We start from the raw sequence: 24283 nt of genomic DNA, 5'->3' as shown, positions 1-24283 counted from the left end.
GGTCAATGCTACGCCCATAGCCTAGTTCTGCACCTAGGACCCTCAATTTGACCCCCTCCCTGCCCGAGTGAACACAACCCAGTGTTATCGGCTGTATGATTTGTTTCTACTCATCAAGCGGACGGTTGTCATGTGCTAGCCGGCAAGGAAGGGGGAAAAAGCGATTGTTGGCGATTTCTGCTCGCATACCACGTAGAGTCAAGGCATATGCGCTGGCACGCCAGGGGTTAGTCTAGTTCTTCGGCAAGCGACAAGATTTGCGAATCGCAAATAGTTAATTAGGTGAACGAACATGGTTCAAGCCTACTTCTCACTTCTAGTTGTTTTTGTTGATTCTAAGGGCATTCTCTGCAGTGTTTTAGTACCGTAGTCTGGAATCAGTATAGCGGGAAGGGAAATACGAAAAGACATTGGTAGACTCTTGGTGCATTGAGGATCTCGACCGCCACCGTGGTTAATGCATCTAACAAGTCCAGGATATGAGTCTTATGTGAATACCTTATCGTCGTCCCTCAGGCGGCATCGAGCCTATGTCGGCATTCCTCGACCCCTGCTTATTCGAGGTCGTGAGCGAGGTCTTGCACCCGAACGATGCCACTACCCCAACCTATGGCTGCGATTCCCGCGCAGGCGAGGTTGGGACAACAGTCAATTGACGTGACGCTCTGCTCTTCCTCGAATATAGGCTCTGCAATCCCAGTCTCCCTGTGCTGTGGCTTCTTCTTGGCCAACGGCACCGTCCCAACTTCGATTTTCTCGGGTTTGAAGCCTTCATGAAAGCGAGAGACACCAGGTCTCACGGCTGCGCCATGGTAGAGATCGGTGTCTGCATCTTCCCGGTTCGTTGGGGGTTGTGCATCGTCTGATTCGCCTGCGGCAAGTGGGCGCCATTCATAGTCATAAAGCTTCTGCATGTAAGCTCCTGTGGCGTTTCGAGAATCCGATCTTCGGTGTGGAAGGACTTTCCGCAAGTAGTTGCTCGATAGCACCTGGCCATTAGAGGTCCCAATCAGGATGCAAGGGTGACATGGCGAGTTCGCAAGTGCTGTTGCTGCACCCGACAGTTCTGGAAGCCTGGCAATTCTGTGTCCGGTATGAAACTCTCGCAGGTTGTGGCAAATGATGAAGGCCGCCAAGTGTGCCTCGACTTGCGTGTTTCCTACCCTATCAAGCCCCGTGATGAATGACCTTGTGTGAGGCGAGAAGACGATGTCGCACTGAGGAAAGCATGCGCGAGCCACAGATACTCTGTCTTGCTGGGGGTTGCGCAAATCCGTCAGGACCAGCTCGCCAGCCGCCGAACTGCTGGCAATAAAGGTGGAGAGTGATCCTGGCCAGGCAGAACACAGCGAGGTAATGTATGTGTTATGTATCTGTTGCCGCAAATAACCACTGGCGGCTAAGCCATTTTCATGCACTGTAGCCAAGTCGAACAACTGGACCGAGCCATCAGAGGCTCCCAGTACTAGAGTTGTGGGATCCGCAAAGGTAAGGGCGGTGAAAACCGTACCAAGCGGAGGCGACATTGTGAGTCCAGCCTGCGCAACCTTGACGGCAATGGGATTGTTGTCCTGGTTGATATGCTGGGGCAAAGAGAGTGACAGTACTCTGGCAAAGCCATCTGTTGATACGATACCAAGACGATGATTCACGGTAGCTGGCCCACCGTCAACATGTACATCCCTCTCAGAAAGCGTTGGCGGACACCACTTAATGCGCCGAATATCGCCGTAATCGGTCCCAACCACCATCACCAACCTTGGGGGGACGGCCAAAGACAAGGTGCGAACGCGGCTGTTCGGTATGGCCTGGGTTTGAAACCCCCATATCTCAATGTGCGAAGGGTATGGAGGAGAAGGATGGAATGCCGGTCGAACGCGAACATGTCCTGGAACACTCAGTCTTTGGCCAGGGGTAGCCCGCGTGACGATAGCAAGGTACTGCAGTTCGGCAGTGGCCAGCGCCCAGGACAGGCATTGAACTTTTTCGCCCACATTGATTAACCAGCCTTCTTGCGGTGGGCGAGTTGGGAGCTGATTTTGGAGCCGGCCTCCCACGGGTATATCCTTTGGAGCATGTGTTGACCAGGCTTGTCCTAGGCTCAACGGGCATCGTGGAGGAAGATCGAATTTCGTCTGCTTATCCCAAGGGCCGAGCACGACCGAATGAGAGTATGGCTTTCGTGGCATGTATTTCTCTTGAAGTTCCTTGTCATCCATTGCTCGAAGGGTCTGATTCTGACGGATCACATCGTCTACAGGAGCCCCGTTAGTTGACCTGGAATGTGAAGGATCCGGCGCCTTGTCAACAGTGGCAGCAGGTGTCGACGGCAGTCCCTGGGACTTCTCGATGGCATCAGATATCGACCTGCGGCTGGGGAGTGTTACGTCACGACCCTTCAGCCAAAGATCCCGAGCATCGAGCACGGTAGACAGGTCCTCCACATCAGGTCCAAACGTATCTGGGTATGCCGCACTTTTGGAAGCATGTTTCCGTCCGGTTGCAAGGCCGCGAGAATGAGGCGTCGAAGCGATGCCGCTCGAGTCAGACCAACGGACTTGGTTTAGGGGCTTTTTATGAGCTAGATGATCCTCGTCGCTTGTGGCCAGGCTCATGTCGTCCTCACCTTCGCTCGAGGTAGCCACGTCTGAAGACTCAGAGCCTTCGGGAACCACAGAAACGTCGTCAGTGGGCCCTAGGGGAAACTCCTGGCCATCATCAGATAAAGCTGTATTTGATTTCCCGGCTTGAAAGACAACCCGTGCTTGTAGGTTTTCGTCTGGACTGGAGCCAGACGATTCCGATGAGGCACGCAGAATGCGCAAAGTCTCTTTGTCCCAGCCATCGTTGGCGTACTTTGTGTTGGCCTTCCGCTGCCGGCCAGAACGGCGGGCAGCGGCTTCCATGAGGGAGAAGAAGATGTTTAGTTTGATACAAGTAGTGAGGTGTGAAAAGACCTGATTACTCTTGTAGCTGCATTTCTGGTCGTCAGTCAGCTACCTGGCTCTACCTGCGTGTTGTGACGAGGAAGTGGTTTTGATTCAAGTTGTTGGATGACTTGGATTCGACGACAGACCAATTATCAGCCCATTTTCAATCACTGGGAATGGTTCAAGGCAAACGGCCGGGGACATGATGCCTCATATTTTTTGTGGTGAATCGCACTTGAGTCCCGCTAAGACATACTGCACTTAGAAGCCTTCTTGTGAAGCAACCGTAAGAATTTCCACGATGTCGTGCCTGTAAGGTACATGTATGGAGAGGAACCAAGAGGTACCAGGTACCTTAACTTTGATGGGAGAAAATATCACTTCGGTCTGTCGTTGATATCAATGCCGAGTTCGCCGGATCGCGTGGGCTAAGGATGCATATACCGTTGTCTTTACAACGAACACTCTGCGGCCCTCCGGCCCCGCCACCAACTTGGTCAAACCTCACGAGGTCTGCTTCATGCTCTTTCAGCCCAACACTGCATCATACTACTTTACTGTATAGTACAGATACTATTCTGCCGCTCCTGGTTGGATAAGGCAACAATAGCCCGGGATGAGGTTGCGGAAAATTATTCCTGGCTTTCATGGCGAACTACTACTAATACCTGTACCACGGGCAGTCAACGATGCCCCCAAGATGAGTCTCAACAACGTCCTTGGCCGACGCTTCGACGCGTCATCAGGCCGGAACAACAACACAACTACCACCGTTCTGTGAACGTATATGGCTACAGGAAAAGAAGCTGTTCCCAGATAACACCGGCCCCAAGCCCGTGGCTTGAGGCCACCCGCTGGTCGGTGGTTCGGAGGTAGGAGGCCGGACACAGCCCTCCAATAATGGCTGGCGCAATTGGCTGATGGTTGGACAACGGGCCGAAAGAGCTTGCGTACACCATAATGTTCCTGATCGCGTGGGACCCAGGCCATCCCTTTGATTCATGGGCGGGAAAAGGTAAGCATGACTTGAGCCATGTCGGAATCTTGACTTGCGTTTCCCCGGTCACTTGTTGCTCTTACATATAGATGGGCAGGTGAGCCAAGTGACAAATTCGCGGCTCTCCTCTCGATGCTTTACCTTCTGGTTCTCATCGCCAAAATACAAAAGGTGTGGCCGAGTTGTTGTCTACTTAGATCTGCTGAGCGCCAGCGCTTGAACATTGCTCGACCCCTCGACCCTCTGAGACAGCACAGCATAGGAAAACAGCAATGCCACAGAACAAGCTCTTTCTTCTCTTCGCAAACACCCTTCTAACCAGCGCTGTTAGCGCCCAATTCACTGGGTGGTGGGGAGACTCTGACAACGGTGACGGCTCTGATCCTCCCGGATCCTGGGGCGGCAGCGGTAACAGCAACAATGATGGCGACGGGACTGGCAGCTCCTCGACCGGGCAATTTGGCCAGGACTCGGTATTTGGTTCTTCGACTGCTTTCAATCGAGCCGGGCGAATCCTCATCGGCCATGCTGTCCTAGCCTCTTTAGTCTGGGTCATATTCATTCCGTCGCTTGCGATTCTCCTGAGACTGGACCTCAAGAGCCCGATGGTGCTCAGAATTCATGCTGTAGGTCAGATAGTCAGCTACATCATTTATATCGGCGCTGCCGGCATGGGTATCTGGCTGGCCCAGCAGTCATCAGCTTTTGGTGTCTGGAACGACCCTCACCCGAGACTGGGCCTTGCCATTCTTGCCATGGGCCTCTTCCAACCCGTCTTCGGAGCGATTCACCACAGTATCTACAAAAAGCGCGCCCTCAACGCGCAGGCGGGCAGACAACCCAAGGCGCCAGGTCGGACATGGGTCGGGCGCGTTCATCTGTGGCTAGGTCGTCTTTTGCTGTGCCTAGGTGTGATCAACGGTGGCCTTGGGATCAGACTGGCGTCTCACAGCCCGTTTCAAACTAATAAGACCTCCAACAAGGTCCGCATCGCGTACGGGGTGGTTGCGGGAGTGATAGCTCTCCTCTACCTGATCATTGTGAGCGTCTTTGAGGCCAGGCGGATGCGGCATCAAAACGAGAGGCGGCAGCAGCATGTCGACAAGTCGACTGCTACAACGGACCGCCTCCCTACATATGAACAGAGCGAAGAATCACTGGGCAGTAACCGTCGTTATGGATAGGAAGGGTGTCTTGAACGTGTCGCTATGATCATGATGGTAACAGGACTGGTTATGATCTAATACAATATGGGTTGGGCGTAACCGTTTTCTCAGCAGAGTGATTGGAGGAAAAGTGAATGGCGCGCTCGACGCGTGTCAATCACCAAACCCCCGGAATCAATGCGTAGGGTACATCCCGCTTCATCTTCATCCACTGCTCTCCATATTTGTTAGCCATGTACTCGTCCAGGATGGGGATGGCCCGATTGGCAAAGTCCCATAAAAAGAAAGACATCACAGCAGCACCCCATAGAGGGCCGCCGCAGGCCATGGCATAGCCTCCACGCCACAGGCTGTATCCCAGATACGATGCATGGCGCACAACCGAAAAGATACCGCCACGATAAATCTTCCCCTCGTTTTCTGGCCTGTCTTTGAACCGTTTCCGCTGAATCTCACCCACGGTTTCGGTTAGGACTCCCGTAAAGAACAAAGCCGAGCCGGCGTATACACTCCACGGCTCGAAATACGTCGGATTCTCGCCCGCCAGATCATACGCAAGCGTGTTCAGGGTATTGTTCAAGGTGTTGAAGACGGCGATGATGGCGGCCGCTGCTGGAGAAATGGGTTCGTTGCCCAGGAAAAGAGCCCAGAATATGTGTTTGGCGGCCGACCCGATGGAATACGCCCACACCAAGCTTTGGTACGGGGCCAGGCCTGTGCCAGCAAGAGGGAGGCCGCCTGTGGGCGGTGCTGCCGGCGGAGACAGGCCCAGCAGTCTGGCAAGATGAGGCAGAGGAGAATGAAGCAGTAGCTGTCTCTGTAACAATGGGTCAAGCGCCCGCAGACCTATGAAGATGGCAGTCCCCAGGGGTGCCTTTCCTCTGCTGCCTCTGGCGACGAGATCGTAGCCGTGGCCGTGGCCGGGGCCTTTTGCTGGAGGTGGTTCACCTGGCATTGCCGCACTTGCACCCTTTCAGGAGCCAAATGAAATGATGTAGAGCAAGCTGTTGACTTGGCCTGCGGGGAACTTCAAGTTGAGGAGTTGCAGTGTGTCAGTGCCTTTTAAAGCGGCTGCCTACCTAGGTATATTTCGCTCCATGGGATCCTTATTTCGCACCATTGCCAAGGCCAGTTCTGATATAAGGTTGCTAAGTGCTTAGAGATTACAGGCTTATTACACCTTAAATTACGATATACCTATAGCACTGACTAGCCTACGCCTATAATACCTATAACCACCCCCTCCCTACCCCAATTCTCGCACGCCTACAGCGCCTACAACGCCCGCAACTCCTGCAACCCCCCGTAACGCCTGCAACGCCTGCAACGCCTATAAGCCTGCACCGTCTATAACTGTATACCTATTACTGTGCGCCTACTACCACCTGTTAACCGAAAGCAACTGAAAGGAGTGTAGTGGTAGGCGTGCAGTGGTAGGTGTTATAGATGTTGCAGGCGTTGTAGGCGTTGTAGGAGTTGCGGGGGGTTGCAGGAGTTGCGGGCGTTGTAGGTGCTGTAGGCGTGCGATAATAGGCGTATGGATAATTACAGAGCATGTATCGGGATTACGTGATATACGGCGCTATAAAGGCAAAGCCAAAGTGGCTAGCGTTGTACAAAAAATTACTTGAAGTAGTTTAGCGGTGGTGCGAAATAAGGATGTCGTGGTGCGAAATATAGGCAGCCTTTTAAAGCCGCCACATGCCGCATTTGGGATGGATTACTAATCCTCCATACGTTGCACATTGATTCATACCTACCGGTACCTAGGTACCTACACAAACACAAACTATAAAGTGAAACAATACCTTATGGATGGCGGGATACCATGTAAAGATGGGGTTCGAGGCACTCAGTCTCCAGGACTAGCATTGTGACGGTAGCGAGATCGTCCCTGCAGTGTGTCAGACCTCATCATCCCATTGGGGCTGGAGAGAGATCGAGAAGTTGTAATCCAGCGTGACAATGTCCCCTGTACCTACGTACCTTCCAGTTACTACCTAATAAATAATGATCCAAAGAAAGCTGTCTCTGCTTCCGAGGCTGGCGATTACTGCCGAGGGGCGGAAGGGAGGCGTAAGACTGGCTGTAGCGCGCAGCAGCCTGGACTAATCAGTGCAGGGGACCATCCTCGCAGTCGGACCGGAGATGCAATTCGCGTTGGATGCGGCTTCTCCTCGATAGCCCAGGGTATGCATGCTCTTGGGCGGGAGCCGGACGGATCGAGCTCAACCACACGGAAACATGGTTTATTTTTGTCCCAACGACATAGCGTGCAGCCTGAGTGTTCAAGTTGTTTGATGTTCTGCCGCTGCATAAGGTACAACAGTGGTTGCTGCTGTCGACAGAGGGTCAGAGGCCAGCGGGTTCGCCTTGAAGTTCATGTCCAAGTTTGGATCGAGGTGTTAGCTCCTGTTAAAGACGGTAACTATGAGATACATGTGCATACTCTGCCAGTGCTGGTGCGCGTGTCCAAGTACAACCAAGTACTAGTAGGTATCTACCTGGTATCTGCCAGTGGATTTCAACTGCTTTTCAGCTGTCACAAGCTTGAAATCATGGGGAGACATTCCGGGGGAGGAGCGTCAGACTACTACCTAAGTACCAATTCAAGTTGCAGTGGAAGAAGCAAAATCAGAGCGGTCTTGGCTAGAATTGCTAGCGTGGTGCTATCTGGTTGCCACCCTCGAATGAATACCGGTAGAAGTAACTTAGCCGCCCCGCTAAAAACATACTAGGAAAGGAGTTAGCTGCGTTTGGTGATTGCTACTACGGTAGTAACTTGAATCCCACACGCACCACTGCAGTGCTGCACTGCAGTGGCATTGCGGTGTCCACTCCGAGTCAACCTTCAACTTGCCTCCCGCCCACGACTACAATCGCTGCTACTGCTGACCACCACTCACTGCAGGCTGCTAACTACTCCCACCCAGCTACTAGACTTGAACTCCACACTTTGGCCGCTTTCAACTGTGTCTTCGTTCGCCTTCGACGCCTCGTTAAACCACTTCGTTGACCAGCCAGCAAACGTCTGCCAACTTGTTGGCCGACTCTCTCATTGCTGCTAGGCCGCTTACCTTCTTGGTCGCCCTCTCCATTGCTTGCGGGCGTGGCAGAACCTTGGGAGCGCGACCAGTCAAAAGCCTACCTGAATTCTAGAAGGAATTACGAGACACAACCATTGACTCCCAACGACGTCTTTCTTTCGCCGACTTATCGCGCGCAGACCTCGTGCAGGGCGCACCTTTCGATCTGCCTTCCTCGCATTGCGTGTTCCTTCGCCCACCGGATCCTCACTTCAAAGGCTTGGGAAAGAGATGGCGTGAAGACTTTGGCGGACAAAACACAACACGACCTGCGCTGCAATCTGAAGGGCGCGCATGATGGCGTCGATGCAGGATGAAGATATGTATCTCTTCTCGGGCAACCTGGACCACACATCTACGTATGCCGGTCAAGATTTTGAGAGCTTCTTGGCCTCTCCTGCTCCCGAGGCGGATTCCTCGACGTCGAGCATCGGTTTCCTCAACCCTAGTGATCTCTCGATAAAGAGGGAAGCGGACGCTTTCACCCCGCTTCATGGCAGTGCCGCCTTCGTTCGCTCCTCGCGTGGCTCGGGTTCCGGCTCGAGTTCATCCTCCGCAGATTCTGGCGAAGATCAAAAGGGCAACATATCTGCCGCGTCTACAGCTTCGCCTCCGGCGCATAATGCTTCCATGCACGGGGCGTGGGGAAGTGGCATCAATGGATTCTCCATATCTTCCAATGAACCTCTGTTTGAGCACGCGTCTGTGGTTGCTTTTGACCCCGACTTCGAGGTCAGCAACAAGCAGATGGCGTCTGATTTTGATTTTGAGACCGCTGCAAGTACGCCTAGCGGGTTCGATTTGACCAACCCGAATACCATGAAGAGCGCTTTGATTGCTCAACCGCCCAATCGACAACTGAATATGGCCGCCGCTTATAACAGCCACAATCCTCCACCTACTTATCCACCCAAAGGCCAACCTTCTTTTGTCTTTTCAGGCTCCAGGGAAGTATCTCCGCTCAATGCGATGCTCCCAGCCGCCCAGAGCCAGTCTCCTTGGAGCCGACACTCCCCCTCCTCCGGCTTGGAAGAGACGTTCAACCACATCACCATGAACGGTGACTCTCCGGGCAATGCAACCTTTTCTCCCAATGCACAATTTTCCGCAACAGGCTTTAGCTTCGACCCGGAGTCGAGCACGACGCCTTCCACAATCGCAAAAGACACTTCTTCTCCCCCTTCTACCGTGAATTCCACAGAAGGGGCTCCCGTACTGACCGTACACCCGACGTCTCTGAAATCCCGCGTTGAAACACAGATACCAATCAAGTTGACCCTCTCATTTCTCCCCTCGGGCGCCAAGAAGTTAAGGCTCCCCAAGCATACCATTTCAAAGCCGAAATTCCTTGCAAAACCGGATCCTGAGCGCAGTCCTGAAATATTGGAACTTCATACATCTTTGGTCTGCACGAGTGCCATGCAAGATGCCGTCAAACTCAAGAGAGCCTTGGCTCGTGCAAGAGGGGAAGAGCGTCCTTCCACTGGCCCAAGTTCCACGCCGTCAGCAGAGTCTCCCGGTTCGAAAGAGGAGGACGAGAAACCGCTGAATGGCGGCGAAGTACGCATTTGTTCCGGCTGTATACAACGTGAAAGGAAACGGGCCTCCAGGAAGAAGCAGAAAAAACCAGAGGAGGAAGAGTTGTTCCAGAGAGACGAAGAGAGAAGAGTGGTGGTCTTCAACACCAATGAACTGAAAGACTGGGTTGAAGTCCCTCGTGACAATACTGACTTGCCTACAGCTGCCGACGGCCAGCAAGTTAGTTCACCTCCTGGGCCCGTGCAGGTTGAACTCCCCATGCGTATCGCATGTTACTGTCGCCACCAAAACGAAAAGATGGGCTTCCAAGTGATATTCACTATCAAAGACTACCGAGACAAAGTCCTTGCACAAGCCATGACCAACCCTATTATGATTACCGACGACCATAAAACACATACTGCCCCTCCAGCCGAGCCCAACCCTTCTTCAGCTCTCGGCAATCCGGCCTATCAACTACCTGGTTCCGGAGTATTTCCAACGTCCGGTGCAGGGCAAGGTCATCCGCCTCCAGTCAATGCCAAACTATTCAAGCAGTCCTTTTCCACGACCGACCTGCATGGACTGCAGCATAACTTCAATCCAAGCTTTCCAATGGCTCCGCCAAGCAACCCCTTCGCCATACCATCTGCATTATCCAACCAGAATTCGAAGGCGCTGACGCCGCGAAATCTGTCGAGACCTGCTTCCCCGAGCGGGCCATCCGGTCCAACAACGAAGCGACGGAAGCAAAGCGGATCTGGAAAACTGCCGTCTGGGTTGACAATGACTCGTCTAGATACTTCACAGGTGTCTAATTCAGGGACGGTGCCCAATACTGCGGCATCGTCTCCATACGCACCCAACATGGTATCCTACATGGGACCTAACGATCGTCAGTATCCCGGCCCACCTGCGCGAACTGGTCCCTACGGCACCAGTCCCCCAACACCGAATGGCAATGACCAATCCTTCCCCCAAAATATCAATCGCTCATATAGTCTGGAGCATCTGACCAGACAAGCTGCGCTCTCCGCACCACCGTCCCGTCAACAAAGCAGACCTGGCAGCCCAGGATCGGCGAGAAACAGCTTCGGTGCTACTGACGCAACTTTTGGACAGGCCGTGTCCAACCAACTCATGGGTCAGCCTACACGCCGCCCACCGCCTCTGATTCACAAGCTGGTTCCTGCGGAAGGTTCCGTAACCGGTGGGACTGAAGTTACCCTTCTTGGCAATGGATTTTATCAAGGGCTGGAGGTCATGTTTGGTGACACTGAGGCAACGACAACGACGTTCTGGGGCGAGAAATGTCTGAATTGCATTGCTCCTCCAGCCCTGCAACCAGGTGTAGTGCCTGTGGTCTTCAAACATGACCATCCACAATACTCTACGATGCCACAACAGTCCCAAGCTCGGCCATCCCTTTTCACATATATCGATGATAGAGAATTGGAGATGTTCCGTCTGGCGTTGCGCACGCTGGGCAAGCAGATGCAACACCCGACCGATGATCCGTACTCTGCCGCACAACAGCTGCTGCAAGCTCAGTCACATTCCGCCTGGCCGTCGCATGTCAACTATGGCATCAATTCGGGACATCAGCGCAGCGCTGGTTCTATATCGGGGGTCCCCGTCGATACCTTGGAGCTGGAAACCACCATGATGGATCTCCTCACGCACATGGACGAACTGAAGCGCTTTAAAACTCCAAGATTCGACCTGCGCCGTCCTTCTGGCCTGACGTTGCTTCATTTAGCCTCCTCCCTGGGGCTCACTCGCTTCGTGGCCGGCCTGCTGGCAAGAGGTGCGTCTCCAAATATGATGGACAACAACGGTCATACGCCGATGCATCATGCGGCCATGAACGGGCACACTCATGTCATTCATCGACTTCGCTTAGCCGGTGCCAACCACAAGGCACGCAGTATTCGACAATTCACTCCGGCCGATTTGGCGACCTCCCTGCTTGCATATCAAGCCACACTGACACCTATCGAGCACTATCGATCGCGCAGTGTTGGTGGCACACCGCTGCACCGCCGTAGTCGCAGCTCGTCATCTCTTCGTTCTTTCTGGGAGAACGCCTCGGACCAGTTCCAAGTCACGGACTCGGAAGACTCTATCGAATCGGAAGATGATGACGAGACCCCGACTATGGGCTCGCCCGAAGATGTTGAACATCCAGCAGCTATCAGCCATGGTACTCGCGATGAGGGTGTAGCCGGCGCTTCGCAGTCACGAAGGAACAGTACACAGCTTGCTGTACAAGGGCCAAAGTTGTCACAGACTCGGAAATCTGCCACTTCTCCGGCCATGGCGCCACCAGCATTCATGTTGGCGTGGCGTGGTCAACTGGCCGCACAACTGCAACAGTTCAATGAGAGTGCTCAGTCAGTCATGCCCAACCTTGCCAACTTGAACGGGCCGTTAGCCGCGCTGCAAGACTACCAGGCGTATCCGATGGTGCGCCGTGTTAGCTCACTGTTTCCACATCGCCCCAGCCAAGAGCGGCGGCAGAATATTCCCCGGGAGGGCTGGTGGGAAACGTTGACAGGCAGCTCATCCCCAGCGGCCTCCTCTCCCCCGGCATATGGGGATCTCTACCCGGAAAATGAAGAACAGCCAGGCGATTGGGGTCTGAAGAAGGAATCCGCCCTGCGGGCTGCTACCGATGCAGCTGCAGACCTCCACTTCGATGCACATTCGGACTCTCGAGGTCCTGGCCCGGGTTCGGCGACCGGTAGCCCTGAGATCTTAGCACGGAAGCAGATCGAGAGGGTGGAGCTAAGCCGTGACAGGAAGCTTTTCTTCTTTTGGGTAAGTTCTTCCTTCGCACGATTGTTCAATAAACTGACGCTGTTCAAGATCCCTCTACTGGCTATCGTACTGGCCCTGATGGTCAGGCGCTCTGGCCTGACAAGTTATGTCAGCTTATCGGGCAGTGCCAACCAGCTGTCACCTCCCCCAGAAGTTGTCGAGGTTTCGTAGCGTGACGAGTCTTTGTATAGTGTATGGTGTGTTCTGGCAAGATAACGCAGCGACCTCTACGAGGAATCTATGACTTGTGTTCTATTCATGAGGTGGACGACTAATAGCGCAGCCTAGGGTAATACTGTACTTCAAGATGACGGATCTTGATGCTGCTTGGATAGTCTTGTAATATTCATTTAGGCAAATATTGAGAGGTCCTACAGTCCCACTAACAGGCGTTGACGCCAGATACCTCAACAACAGCCACGTCCTATATCTGCCTGCAGAGACTTGTAGTAGTAGGTAATTAATTACTTCAAGTTGTACTGTACCTGGTACCTTAGTTCTAGTACTGCTAGTAAAACTGGTAAGTTCAGATTGGCTAGGCGTCTACTAGGTAGTTAGTACTATACCACTTCTAGTATATTTAAAGTTTAGCTCGGCTTTCAGTGCAGAGCGACCACTACTACCTACCAGGTAGGTAAGTACTAGTACTGTATGTCGTCGGGATCAACACTGCAAGTAATCAAGATCGAAAAAGCAACCTGACTCGTGGTTGTTTCTTCGGCCCTGCAGTCGCTGTACACCCTGCCTTCTCTTTCGCGTAGGGACCTCATGGCGGAGCGCAGCAGCGGCGACGGCGACGACTCGGAGCTGCAGTACGAGAGCAAGCATGTCCACGAGGTCTACGACCGGATTGCGACGCACTTCTCGTCTACGAGATACAAGGTTTGGATACCTTATGCCAGGGCAGACCATTATTGCGAGTGTGGACAGGTTTGACAAAGCATTCTAGCCGTGGCCGGTGGTGGACGAGTTCCTACGGAATCTGCCCGTGGGCGCCGTTGGGCTGGACGTGGGATGCGGCAACGGGAAATACCTCGTCGTGAACAAGAACGTCTTTATCGTCGCCTCGGACAGGTATGCTGTGGCTATGCACGGAATGGGCAATAATGCATTGAGCATGACTCCACCCCGATTCCAACTCCCGCTCCCGTTTTATTGATGTACTACTGGTAGCAGGTGCTGTACTGACCAGGCTTTCAAGATCGAACGCCCTCGTGGACATTGCGCGGCAACACCAGCCTCACGACGCCATTGTCGCAGATACGCTCAGCCTGCCTCACCCCGCCTTCCGCTTCGATTTCGCCATATCCATCGCGGTAATCCACCACCTCTCCACCGTGGAACGTCGAGTCCAGGCGATTCGGACGATCCTGCATACATTAAGACGGCCCGTGGAAGGCTCGGGTGGGGGTCAAGCATTGATATTTGTGTGGGCGCTCGAGCAGAAAAACAGCCGAAGAGGATGGGATCAAGGCGACCAACAAGATGTCCTTGTGCCATGGGTTCTCAAGCCCGACAAACCCACCGCGCCGGACGCCCCGCCGCAGACATATCAACGGTACTATCATTTGTATCACAAAGGTGAACTGGAAGACAACGCCGTCGCAGCGGGTGCTCGCATACTCAAGTCAGGCTACGATCGAGATAATTGGTGGGTCGTCATTGCTCCGAACGCCTGATAGATATGTCTCCCTTTTTCAGTGTCGCTCGCAACCGCTTGCTGTCATCTGAACAGTAAGCACAGCCCAGCCTCTATCGCAGCCAATTCTTGGAAGCCGCACCACGCTGCACATGTCCAAGACCGAAATGTAAAACAGAAGGGACCCAACGCCAAGAGAAACCCGAAATGATGACGGCTCCCGCCTGCTTGCGCCCCGTATCGGATATGCTTGATTCGAAAACCGACGATACACCCGCCCGTTCCGTCTACCGGTATGGTGGGTGTCGTCCCCGGGCATGATCGTAATGATGATGACGCTGGTGGTAGAAAGGGTCGTGTGGCTGATGGGGCACCGGTGAAAATGCTGGTAATCCGGCAGTGAGCTCTGCTAAGGAGGGCAGCTGCTGTTGACCTGGCAGTGGTGGGTGGTGCGGCATCGGTTCACCAGGGCCGCCATGTCGCATCGGCGGTCTAGGTGGCAGCATGGCTGGTTCGACACCGCTGGCGACATTGGCCAGGGAGAAAGGTGTCACGCCCGCTCGTTTCGCCATCTCATGCTCTCCCATCTGCCAATGCATTGCTTCGACCGCTCTCCAAGGCATGGCCATCTCCTCTGCGATTCTCGCCCACATATCCGCGCGAAATCTGGTCCGAAAGGGTCAGTGAGACGGTCCGTGTTTCTAGGAAGGATGTTGACACCTGTGGGGACACGGTTCACGAGATCTGATCCGGTGCCGACCATCTGGTGTGACGTTTCTCAGCATACCTCTCGTACAACCTTGCAAGCTTATTCTTGCGATCCTCATCCCATTCACTCCGCCTCTCCAGGTAATTCTGATAATGGAGTCGACAGCTGATGGCACTGCGGCCGGGCAAATGCTTGCTGATGTCCTCCCATTTCATTCCATCCTGTCGAAGTTGAATGATCTTGGCGTCCTCTTCGGGGGACCATTTGGATTGCTTTTTGGCCGGTGTTTGAATGGGATGCTCGTGGCTCCTCAAGAGTCTCTTGGCCGGCACCGCCGAACGCGGCCGGGGTGGCAAGGGAGCCACGTTGGCGGCGGTGGTGGGCGGGCCTGACTCTGGTTGGGACACCGAGGAGGGGGACTTGGCTGACTGGCTTTCCTCGTCGGTTGTGGGTTTGAGCAATGCCGAGATATCCACGATGGAAGATGGAGCGACAGCCCTGGTGCAGCAGGATCGGAGGGCAGCGGTTCACTGTCACTGGCGACCAGGATATGCTACCATACACATCAGTGGACACTTTGGTGTATGACCATCGGTAGTGGGCAGACGAGGTCGCAGCAGAAGGCGAAATATATGTTGATGTTCGGGAGCACCGCCTGGTGGACAGAGCAGCTGGTTTGGTTCTACCCAGACAGGGCGGTGCCGGATTGTCCGTTGGATTGTCCCAATTCGAGCACAGACAAATCGTCAACTACCGTGTAGGCAGGTATAGCAGGGCCGGCAGAAGAGATGCTAGATACCAGGCAAAATGAGAGATCCAACCGAGTGTGTTGGTTAAGAAATGTCCAACCGTCTGAGCGTGCAATACTGAAGCCCTCCAAAATGCGGTCTGGGTCTGCGGAAGAGAACGAGACGGGTCACATTCGCGCTTGGTCTCCCAGATGACGGACATGCTATTTGTTTTGGGGACTTGGTGTTTCTTCGCGTGTGTGATCGAGCCTGACACTTCATTAAGAGGCGGCCAGCACAAACAAGCAAACCTTGGGGGAACGAACTTGAACTGGAACGAATGTTAGTACTGTACAGTAACAGTCCGGGACCTCTCTTGACGTCTCCACGTCGTTGCAGCGGCAGCGGCTGCTGGCGTCTGCGCCATCCACTTCCGGCATTCGCCTGGCTGCTGTCTCCTGTGCCCCTGCGAGAACCCAGCGGAGAGGTCGTGCCAGCGTACCACTGTATCTGATATCATCCACCGGCTAGGATATCAGTACTAGTAGTGCAGTGGTTTGAGGTCGCTGGGGCCAAGGGAAGGTGGATATACCCATGCTGGCTCTGTCGTCCCATCGGCGCCAGCGCTAGCTTGCGCGTAAAGGGGAACTGCATTGCTAACCCAGACGACCTTGGACTCCCCTAGGAAGCCCCAGTCAGTATGAAACCGGGGGGTCAAATTTAAGGGAACGGACGGGTTGCATTCCAAGGCAGCTGAAAGACGGGGCACTGGCAAGCAGTAAGCAGTGCGGTGGGCAGAGGGCTTGCAAGTACCTACCAAGTAGTGCCATGGTGTCAGACGGTACTAGTAGAGTCGGCGGTTGATGGCGGCACTGCAAGCAGCGCAATGGGAGACTGTCCCCTACTAGTATTTGGATACTAGTAGGCGAGATATCAAACAACCTGACAGTGACAGCGGAGGGTTTGTTTTGAACTTGATGTGGCATAGCGTTCGCCAGATGCTGTTGTCGTGTTCATTCATGCAGGCTGATGTGCGAGTGGGCGGAAGCTAAAATTCGTCCTGCTGCTCTTCCAGCTTACTACTAGTAACCTTGGAAGGTATACTACTATCACTACCAGGTGCCTCTAGACCTACAGTAGAAGGTGGTAACAGTAGTAGTCGTAGTCGTAGTCGTAGTCGTAGTTGTAGTCGTAGGTAGCGCGACGACTGCCTACCAGGTACAGTACGGCCACTGCCATCATACTGCTTCACGTCCAAGTTCAAGTTCAGGTTGACTCCAGATGCTGCAGTGGTCTCTAGGTACCGTTCCTCCTGCCACGGCCACTGTAAGTGCGTTGTACCGGTGTAGGTCCCGCCCTTGTGCTGCGGTCGCCCGGGTTGTTTTGCAGGTCCAGTATCTGCCGTACTTGCTGTGTGCCTGCGGACATCATTCAGGTTGTTCCCAGCACCACCCTGCTTCAAGTTCCGCCTGCAAACACTGCTCAGCAAAGCATTGAATATCAATGCTCGCCAACTTTCCTCGGTGTTCTTGTTCCGCTCAGCCACCGACCGCCCCTTAGTGTCCCTGGCTTAGCTCCTCCGATCCAGAAACCGTCCAGTCCAGGATCCTCCTAGCCGGCCGCTTCGTGCAGACAGCCGTCACTCCAGTCCCGCCGCTTTCATCAGATCCAACCGCGGACCGCCGGGCCACATTGTGGGTTCCCACTAAGGAACGATTTTTTGGAGAGAAAATGTACATGAACCAGCTTGAAGCCTTGCAAGAAAAACAGCCCATGATAGCATTACTGTTACCCCGGTCAAAGATATTCTCCTTAAGGCACGCTGGATATGCCTGAAACAGGCTTGGAGGTGTCCCGGTGGAACTGCTGGTCAGTCAGATGGATCAGGAACCGTGTACAGTAATATGGCCGGGGAGAGCCAAGGAAACAATGATGGACTGGCAAAGTGTACCTAGGTACTTTTATTGGAAACTTGAAGCTGACAGCTGCACCTCGGCAAATCTAACAACATCCCAGGTATCGTGATGGAGCAGCCCGGCTTGTGGCGCCAGCTACAGTACTTTGTACTTACTCCTACTGGCACTGCCGTGATCAAACGGCAACTGCCTGGGCACTATGCTCATGACACCGTTACTCACGCCGCACAAATGAGATTCGCTATCATGTTCCAGAAGCTACAGCCAGGCCTATTCACGATCGTTTGATTGAGGCTGACAGTGGATCTCACTAGTCATAGGAGGAGCCCCCAAGGCTATCTTGGGGTCAAAAATACCTGACTGGGTGCTGTAAAACGATCGGACGTCGGATACGTCAACCATGTCTCAAGTGCAGATGCAGCCGACCGTCTACAGCAGCAGAGGCCGACAGCGTCGTACACAAAGCCGCAGTCAACCGTCCTCAATTTTCAGTACACCACCAAGGTATCTATGGCACGACAAACAATGTATCCCGGTAGCTGCCCAGCCACGGCATGCTAACAGTTGTCAAAATCACAACTTGGAGGCCATAATGGCGGTGAAAAGCGGTGTACACACCGACAATCCTCAGAATTGTGAAAAACATTGAATTGACTTCAACCTGCAGCCGGGGAGGAGGGACAAAGATTCCGCTCCTGATTCCTTTGGCTATAACAGAAGCCAACTGGCCGCCTTGCTGAACATGCTCACGAACCCCGGGCTGGCTTTGGCAAATAACTGTTTCAAAACGCCCCGCGCCATGCTTGCATCGACGCCCGTCGCTAAGGGTTCAGGGGACTGCTGTCATTGGTAGCCGATCCACAGAGAGGCGCTCCCCACTGACCTGCATCTGGGCTGCACAGACTTCAGCTGGCTTGCGAGATACGGCCAGAGATACTGCCAGCCTTGATCTTCCTGCGGCGCTGTCTGATCACGTGCCTGGCGACTTCGGCATGGAGGATTTCGGCGTGTACAACGTATCCGATGCGGATCATCTAACAGCGAGCGAGTGCCCAGAAAAATGCCGAAGATGCTCGCAAAAATATCTACCCTAGGAACTTCCAAGCGTGCAGGTATGGCGTCTTGTGTTGTTGGCCTCTTTCGTCTGATGTGAAACCACTTTTCAGTGGTTGGCGGCTTTAACTGTTGAGAGACGCTGTTGCATGAGGTTGCCGATGTTCCTTTCCCGGTGCTTTCCTTGAACCCATTTTTCCTGTCACGCCTTCGCCTGGCTGCCATGGCTTCAGACCATTTGCATCGGTCTGACCGGCATCTTCCATTTCAGTATTGTCATGATTAAACCTGATGAAGCACGTGGATCTGCCAGACATGCGGCTGTGGGACGCCTCTGCCTTGACCTTCCATTGCTTCACTTGGCCCGGTCAGATTCAAATCCCTGAGCATCGCTACCTGTGGGTCATGTTCTTCCCACTCGAGACTGTCGATAGAAGTGGCCAGCGGTCGATTGCCCTAATTGTCCAATTTCTACCAGACATGGTGGGCGGCCTCAACAAGAACTCACAGTCAGGTGTTGTTTATTTAGTAGAGCTCCCTTGGCTCCACTTGACTTCTCGGGGCCGTCAGATGGTCCAGACAACAAGATGGCTCACTCACCAAAAGATCCGGAATTCACTTCGTCACGATGATGGATTTTGAACGGCCCTCACGGCCGACCACAGTCTGTCTTCAGGACGTGCGCCTTTCTGATGATCAGCTAACTTGGTTATGGAAACTCGCCCACTACTAGTAGTAGGGATGTGGGCAAGAGACCGCCCACGGAGAGATGATGGCTTTGACCGTGCTTTGCCGAGGAGTCAGACCGTCAAATGATTTGCTATCGACTGCAAGGCTTTGAGCCGAAGAAATCAACTATCATCAGCCCCTACAAGTCTGTCAGGTATAGTTACAAATGGACTGGTCTTCTTGTTCGTGACCTCCAACATAGCCTGCTAAGCACCCACCAAGTACAACCAACTGATTCAGCTCCGGGTACTTTTGCGAGTCATCATGTTGTAGGTGGAGTTGTTGGATCGACACAGAGGATATCTCCATTAGGGAGCTCTTCTTGGAAGCATGACAGTTCTAGGATATGGTACGCTGGCACCCGGTGGACTAACAACATCCTGGCGAAAGTTGTCCTGAGAGCGGCACTTAGGCTGCATATGAAGTCGAGGTAGGGCGATGTGTTTGTGCTGTATCGTGGGGATTCTCAGAGCCATCACTCGCTGCCATTAGACTCCATCTGACCTGGGACACGATCAGGATGGTTGTCGGTAGCTTGCTCGCCGAACTTTTCCTCGACATGTTCGTGCAAGTATGTATCAAACTTTCCGGCCTGCCTTTCTTTGACGGCCTTTCTCGCTTGATTCTGCCAGCCTTTCTCATAGAAACCCTCGCTTACGTCTTGCTTGAACCTGGAAATGGCAGCTCTGACATGCGGGTCATTGAGGACAAAATCCACCGAGATGGGGCAGACAAGAGCCCCGGAATCGTCCAGCTCATACTGGCGATATGGCGGGGGCATGCTGTCGATGATTGCACGCTTTTCAGCTTCGTTGTACCTGTCATGCCAACCAGAGATGCATGTCACCAAGAAGCCGTGGATGTCCTTTTTCAGGACCGGCGAGGCGGAGTTAAGGATTCGGAGGGACGACCAGGGGCCCGTGTTTCGTTTGGTTCTCTTTACTGAGGGCGCCATACTTGCTAATCGTGCGATAGTCTGTACTGCTAGAATGATAAGTCGTAGGGCTGCGACTCTCAGGCTGTGTCTCTCTCGGATCTGTTAGGTCTGCAACCGAGCTTCAGCCCAGGGACGCACATGGAGGCGCGCTAAAGCGGTGGGAGGGCGAAGATCTCTTGCTTTGGTCTGGGAAAATAAGACACGTCTTTGTTTATGCCTATGGCTCGAGACGACATAAAGGTAACAAACAATCAGTAGGAGTAGTAACTAGCATTCAAGTTACAAGTGCAACCGGAGGAGACAACAAGGCTCTTCGGTGATCACAGCACCACACGTGATTGATTCTGCCTGTGCAGCACTGCGGTGGCAGAGGGCGCCGTTGTACGTTGTTGCTGCTGGTAGCAGACTCAATCTATCACCATGTTGGTACATAGGATGTGTATGCTGGTACACTACAGCTCCAGTCAGATGCAGTATAAAGAACCAACAGCAGCTTTCAAGTTTGAGGTTCCGCCGTTTTAATAAGTTGGGAACTTGGAAGATGCCTCGGCACAAATAAGGCACTGCAAGGCAAGCCACAGCTGCCGCAGGCTACGTTGTCCACCGTGACTTGCACTTGCACTGGCTGTGGCTGTGGCTCGTGCTGTGGCTCTCTCTATCCCTTCTGCTCATCCACTGCTCGTTCAGTTCATCTCTGTTCACTGTGCCTTTGACCGCGATGGTTTGATGGTTGTTATAGTGCTCCAAACCTATCCCAGCACTGCCCTCTATAGCAGGCTAACAGCATCAGGAAAGAGATATTGCCCCTAGGTGCGACGCGACTGTCGTGCCTCCTTTGTGATGGCCTCATCGGGCCTGCGCCGGACAGTTCACGCGACCATGAGTGGTCTCTCTACTGTGTCTGCCGATCTGGCCAGAGCAGCCATCAACCTCCCATCATCGTATTCTGACTATGTCGCGTCCAACACTTCCTCAGTCTCGAGTGTCGAAACGAGCCTGCGGTCCCTGACCTACCTTCTCCCTGGCACAAAGTACCATGACTCTGAACTGGCGTCTGAAGCAGTGCATACTTCTGTGCAGTTGTTGTCCATCTACCACGACCACCTACTGAGGAATCGCGCCGCCCTTGCCGCCTTGTCGCCCACTGCTATCAAGGCAGGCAATGGAAAAGGCCAGAGGCCAAAACTCTCGCTGCATGCACGGTATACAATGTTCTGGTCATCGACTTTTCCACTATACACCAAGATTGCGACATTATTGAAGATCGCACAGTATACCGAATTGCTTTGGGAAATGATTGCACGGCGCAGGGGCGGGGAAAGAACGAGATGGCGGGTAGTGGTCCTGCTCGAGACCTTCAAGGCTGTTTGTCGACTCTTATTGATGCGCCTCACCGGTTCACGACCGCTCGTCAGCCCACCAATGCCATTGAGAGAGGACTTTGCACCAGTGGGCTCGGAAGACGAGGAGGAAATGTCAGAAGAAGAGCTCAAGGTGACCCAAGATGGAGATTCATTCGATGTCAAAGGTGTCTTGGGCAATGCCGGCGTTCTGACGCCACCGCTGTCGGACGCTGGCAAGCCCACTTCTTCCTTGTCCACTACCGAGCCCTACACCATGCCGCGTACAGGCTTCACTCTCCCAAGCTTGCCAACACCAGACGCCGTGTCGTCGTATCTGCTCCGACATGTCCTCACGGCTGATGATGTCAAACCAGCCAAGGAGCTGCTCCATAAACTGGCCACCCTCCGGGGTCAGGCTGCCGAAGTCATGTACATTCTTCGACCTGTTGTGTATGCACTGTTGATGCAGAGGGTGGCTCGCACCTACGGATATGAAGGGTCAAAGTGGAAGCGGCAGTGGACACCGTGGTTGATGGGCATCACCATTGAGTACCTGGCACGACAACTTGCCAAGCAGGACCTGGTGTCACGCGTGCCGGGAGGCTCCAGGACTGGACTGTCGGCCCTGGAACGAGAGGAACTTCGGAAAAGGGGATGGCAACTCGCTTGGTGGGGCATGCGAGGTGCCTTTTATGAGAATATCACCAAGAAGTGGGTGCACGGGGTAGCCGCCGCGTTGAAAGGCAAGCCCATTCTTGACTTGGTCGCCGGTGTCGTTGACGAGTACGAGTTCCTCTGGAGCAATTACTACTTCAGCACGTCGACATTGTGATGGATCGAGTCTGTTGGCCATGCTGGTTTAATCGTCCGCCCAGTGGCGCTTCGGAGCTGATCTCCAGCGTGTGGCATTGCCTTGCAGCTGGACCTGTATGTAATGTGGTTGTTGAAATGGAGTTGCAGTACTCGGCAGATGAAACCGGACCATGTCGGTACCCTGTTCGAAAATGCCTTGGGGGTGCGGGTGTTTGGAGCAAACATTACCAGACTGGACCGGTCTAGGTTGAGATTCAATCACGACTTGACGATTCTTCTTCGGCAGGACGAGTTTTCTCATCGCTTGTGATCAATATGCATCAAAGCAACAGGGATGCTCCATGGAAGAAGGTCGCGTGAACAGGGAGACAAGATTGCTTGCACACTATCGCGGCTGGGTAATGGCGCTGGCTGGTTTCCTGCTGTGGGCGGCCGCCTGGCGACTGTTGGCCTGCGACTGTTGGCCTGCGACCACGTTGCCGGACGGTGTGCGCGACCTCGCCACGTTGGCCATTCCAGGATTGCTCTCTGGCCACATGTTTAGTATGTGACTTTCGATTCATGCCTGAACTCCGCAGCCGCTCGACTTCTTCGCCGACTGTGCTTTTGATCTCGAGGAGTTGTAGAAATCAACAATCAACTCTACATCAACACCACCAGAGTCCGACTACCATGGCCTCCCGTTTCACTACTCCCAAGGGAGACGATGATGCCTTCAGCCGGTTTTTGACTTCCCTCGACCTCTTGCACTGTGACGAGCACCTTACTGGCCTCGAAAATGCAGTCGCTAGAGCAGAACACGAGCTCAACATTTGGGCCCGTCAGTTGAGTTCCTCCGCCGCCGAAAACACTACGATTGCCGCAGCTGGCGCGCACGAGCGTCAGTTGTCCAACTCACACGTACGCCGTAAGCACGCTGCGACCGGTCCCGCCCAAACCGAAGGAGGCCTCATTGCCGAGCCAAACGTTGTCAACCGTCTGAGAGCTTTTTTGGACAGCGTCTCCAACATGGTTGCAGTCTCACGGGAGCTGTACCGGCTCTGGCAGTCCATCTGGAAGATCTACGAGGAAATCAATCGGCCTGGACCCAGCAAATCCGCAAAGATGTACAAAGCCCTGTTCAACGGCCAGTACAGAGATTGGCTATTGGGACGATTGAGTGAGATCGAAGGACGATATGAACGTGCACGCGAAGAGTTCCAAGCGCAGTTGGAGGCATGCAGAGACCTCCTCTGAGGCGGATGTTTGGACAGAACAAGGGACAGCTCCGGAGCACGGCTACATGTCCTTCGTTTTTTCGAGTCATGTTTCTGAAAGACGCACAATCATACGGGAAAGAGGGCTGTTATTCAGCGTCTAGACTTGCAGGGTCTGGTTCAACGACGATCATCTTGCAAACAAAGCCTTGAGGGTGGTGTCATCGTGGCACGAGTACCACTGGGACGGAGGAATGGCGCGGATAGCAGGCTGACTCGATACCGATTCCTCATTACCCACCAAGGTCTCGCAAATGCATGATGATAGTTTCCGTGGCCTCGATTGTTCTATGCTTCGTTTCTTCTGTAGCAGTAGTCAGTCATTGCCAAATTCGTCATTGCTCTCCTTTAGTTTGTACGTCGTCCTCGTTCCAGTAACTGGCTTCGTCCTGCGCCCAATACGTCCATCTGTCTCCTCCTGCCAGCTACTGTACATAGTAAAAGATCGAAAACCGCCTACGTGCACTCACAACTAGGGGCTTCTATCACTAGTACTCGAGTGGGGACAACCGACTTTACCATAAATGCAGGTCAATGGATACTGTACAACATCGCCGGCAATGTTGGTGGAGCTCTACCTTAGACACGGGCTTCAAGTTGTCCTCCTGCTTGACCTCTTGGGCGACTGGGCTACTACGGGAAG

General features: G+C 53.6%; 9 protein-coding genes across 9 annotated transcripts; 6 read left to right on the top strand and 3 right to left on the bottom strand.

Moving 5' to 3' along the window:
* Positions 1-191: 191 nt before the first annotated feature.
* HMPREF1120_09260 (uncharacterized protein) lies at positions 192-3568 on the bottom strand. Its single transcript, XM_009163539.1, has one exon. It carries the CDS (start codon positions 2904-2906, stop codon positions 555-557), a length of 2352 nt encoding a protein of 783 aa, XP_009161787.1. The 5' UTR covers positions 2907-3568; the 3' UTR covers positions 192-554.
* On the top strand, positions 3439-6261 carry HMPREF1120_09258 (uncharacterized protein). The gene has a single exon (XM_009163537.1). The coding sequence runs from the start codon at positions 4200-4202 to the stop codon at positions 5109-5111; it is 912 nt and encodes a 303-aa protein (XP_009161785.1). The 5' UTR covers positions 3439-4199; the 3' UTR covers positions 5112-6261.
* On the bottom strand, positions 3791-6171 carry HMPREF1120_09259 (uncharacterized protein). The gene has a single exon (XM_009163538.1). It carries the CDS (start codon positions 6046-6048, stop codon positions 5251-5253), a length of 798 nt encoding a protein of 265 aa, XP_009161786.1. The 5' UTR covers positions 6049-6171; the 3' UTR covers positions 3791-5250.
* Positions 6262-7892: 1631 nt separating the features above from the next.
* Positions 7893-12899, top strand: HMPREF1120_09257 (uncharacterized protein). Its single transcript, XM_009163536.1, has 2 exons — positions 7893-12517; positions 12566-12899. Exons 1-2 carry the CDS (start codon positions 8474-8476, stop codon positions 12686-12688), a joined length of 4167 nt encoding a protein of 1388 aa, XP_009161784.1. The 5' UTR covers positions 7893-8473; the 3' UTR covers positions 12689-12899.
* Positions 12900-13158: 259 nt separating this feature from the next.
* On the top strand, positions 13159-16738 carry HMPREF1120_09256 (alkylated DNA repair protein alkB 8). Its single transcript, XM_009163535.1, has 3 exons — positions 13159-13399; positions 13467-13591; positions 13719-16738. Exons 1-3 carry the CDS (start codon positions 13286-13288, stop codon positions 14194-14196), a joined length of 717 nt encoding a protein of 238 aa, XP_009161783.1. The 5' UTR covers positions 13159-13285; the 3' UTR covers positions 14197-16738.
* Positions 13447-20733, bottom strand: HMPREF1120_09254 (uncharacterized protein). The gene is made up of 5 exons (XM_009163533.1): positions 19163-20733; positions 17545-19115; positions 16411-17456; positions 14944-16274; positions 13447-14822 (listed from the first exon to the last, which is right to left on the bottom strand). The coding sequence occupies exons 4-5, from the start codon at positions 15078-15080 to the stop codon at positions 14444-14446; spliced, it is 516 nt and encodes a 171-aa protein (XP_009161781.1). The 5' UTR covers positions 15081-16274; positions 16411-17456; positions 17545-19115; positions 19163-20733; the 3' UTR covers positions 13447-14443.
* HMPREF1120_09255 (uncharacterized protein) lies at positions 16819-20555 on the top strand. The gene is made up of 2 exons (XM_009163534.1): positions 16819-17548; positions 17610-20555. Exon 2 carries the CDS (start codon positions 19812-19814, stop codon positions 20235-20237), a length of 426 nt encoding a protein of 141 aa, XP_009161782.1. The 5' UTR covers positions 16819-17548; positions 17610-19811; the 3' UTR covers positions 20238-20555.
* A 335-nt stretch (positions 20734-21068) lies between the features above and the next one.
* On the top strand, positions 21069-22403 carry HMPREF1120_09253 (uncharacterized protein; the record flags this gene model as incomplete). Its single annotated transcript, XM_009163532.1, has 1 exon — positions 21069-22403. One exon carries the CDS (start codon positions 21069-21071, stop codon positions 22401-22403), a length of 1335 nt encoding a protein of 444 aa, XP_009161780.1.
* A 653-nt stretch (positions 22404-23056) lies between these two features.
* Positions 23057-23620, top strand: HMPREF1120_09252 (uncharacterized protein; the record flags this gene model as incomplete). The annotated part of the gene is made up of 1 exon (XM_009163531.1): positions 23057-23620. One exon carries the CDS (start codon positions 23057-23059, stop codon positions 23618-23620), a length of 564 nt encoding a protein of 187 aa, XP_009161779.1.
* Positions 23621-24283: the final 663 nt, after the last annotated feature.

The sequence above is a fragment of the Exophiala dermatitidis genome (genome assembly GCF_000230625.1).
Source record: "Exophiala dermatitidis NIH/UT8656 unplaced genomic scaffold supercont1.9, whole genome shotgun sequence".
In the NCBI taxonomy this organism is placed as follows: Eukaryota; Fungi; Ascomycota; class Eurotiomycetes; order Chaetothyriales; family Herpotrichiellaceae; genus Exophiala; species Exophiala dermatitidis.
The sequence above is the reverse complement of the archived record's forward strand: the minus strand, read 5'-3'. Positions and strand labels throughout refer to the sequence as shown.

What these genes read in the sequence shown, in the direction of transcription:
- HMPREF1120_09260 (XM_009163539.1), bottom strand. Translation starts at nt 2,906, where the DNA reads ATGGAAGCCGCTGCCCGCCGTTCTGGCCGGCAGCGGAAGGCCAACACA.
- HMPREF1120_09258 (XM_009163537.1), top strand. Translation starts at nt 4,200, where the DNA reads ATGCCACAGAACAAGCTCTTTCTTCTCTTCGCAAACACCCTTCTAACC.
- HMPREF1120_09259 (XM_009163538.1), bottom strand. Translation starts at nt 6,048, where the DNA reads ATGCCAGGTGAACCACCTCCAGCAAAAGGCCCCGGCCACGGCCACGGC.
- HMPREF1120_09257 (XM_009163536.1), top strand. Translation starts at nt 8,474, where the DNA reads ATGATGGCGTCGATGCAGGATGAAGATATGTATCTCTTCTCGGGCAAC. An exon ending in GGAAGCTTTTCTTCTTTTGG is followed by an intron (nt 12,518 to 12,565) that starts GTAAGTTCTTCC and finishes ACGCTGTTCAAG; the next exon opens with ATCCCTCTACTGGCTATCGT.
- HMPREF1120_09256 (XM_009163535.1), top strand. Translation starts at nt 13,286, where the DNA reads ATGGCGGAGCGCAGCAGCGGCGACGGCGACGACTCGGAGCTGCAGTAC. An exon ending in TCTCGTCTACGAGATACAAG is followed by an intron (nt 13,400 to 13,466) that starts GTTTGGATACCT and finishes AAAGCATTCTAG; the next exon opens with CCGTGGCCGGTGGTGGACGA. An exon ending in TTTATCGTCGCCTCGGACAG is followed by an intron (nt 13,592 to 13,718) that starts GTATGCTGTGGC and finishes CAGGCTTTCAAG; the next exon opens with ATCGAACGCCCTCGTGGACA.
- HMPREF1120_09254 (XM_009163533.1), bottom strand. Translation starts at nt 15,080, where the DNA reads ATGAAATGGGAGGACATCAGCAAGCATTTGCCCGGCCGCAGTGCCATC. An exon ending in CTTGCAAGGTTGTACGAGAG is followed by an intron (nt 14,823 to 14,943) that starts GTATGCTGAGAA and finishes CTTTCGGACCAG; the next exon opens with ATTTCGCGCGGATATGTGGG.
- HMPREF1120_09255 (XM_009163534.1), top strand. Translation starts at nt 19,812, where the DNA reads ATGGTTGTCGGTAGCTTGCTCGCCGAACTTTTCCTCGACATGTTCGTG.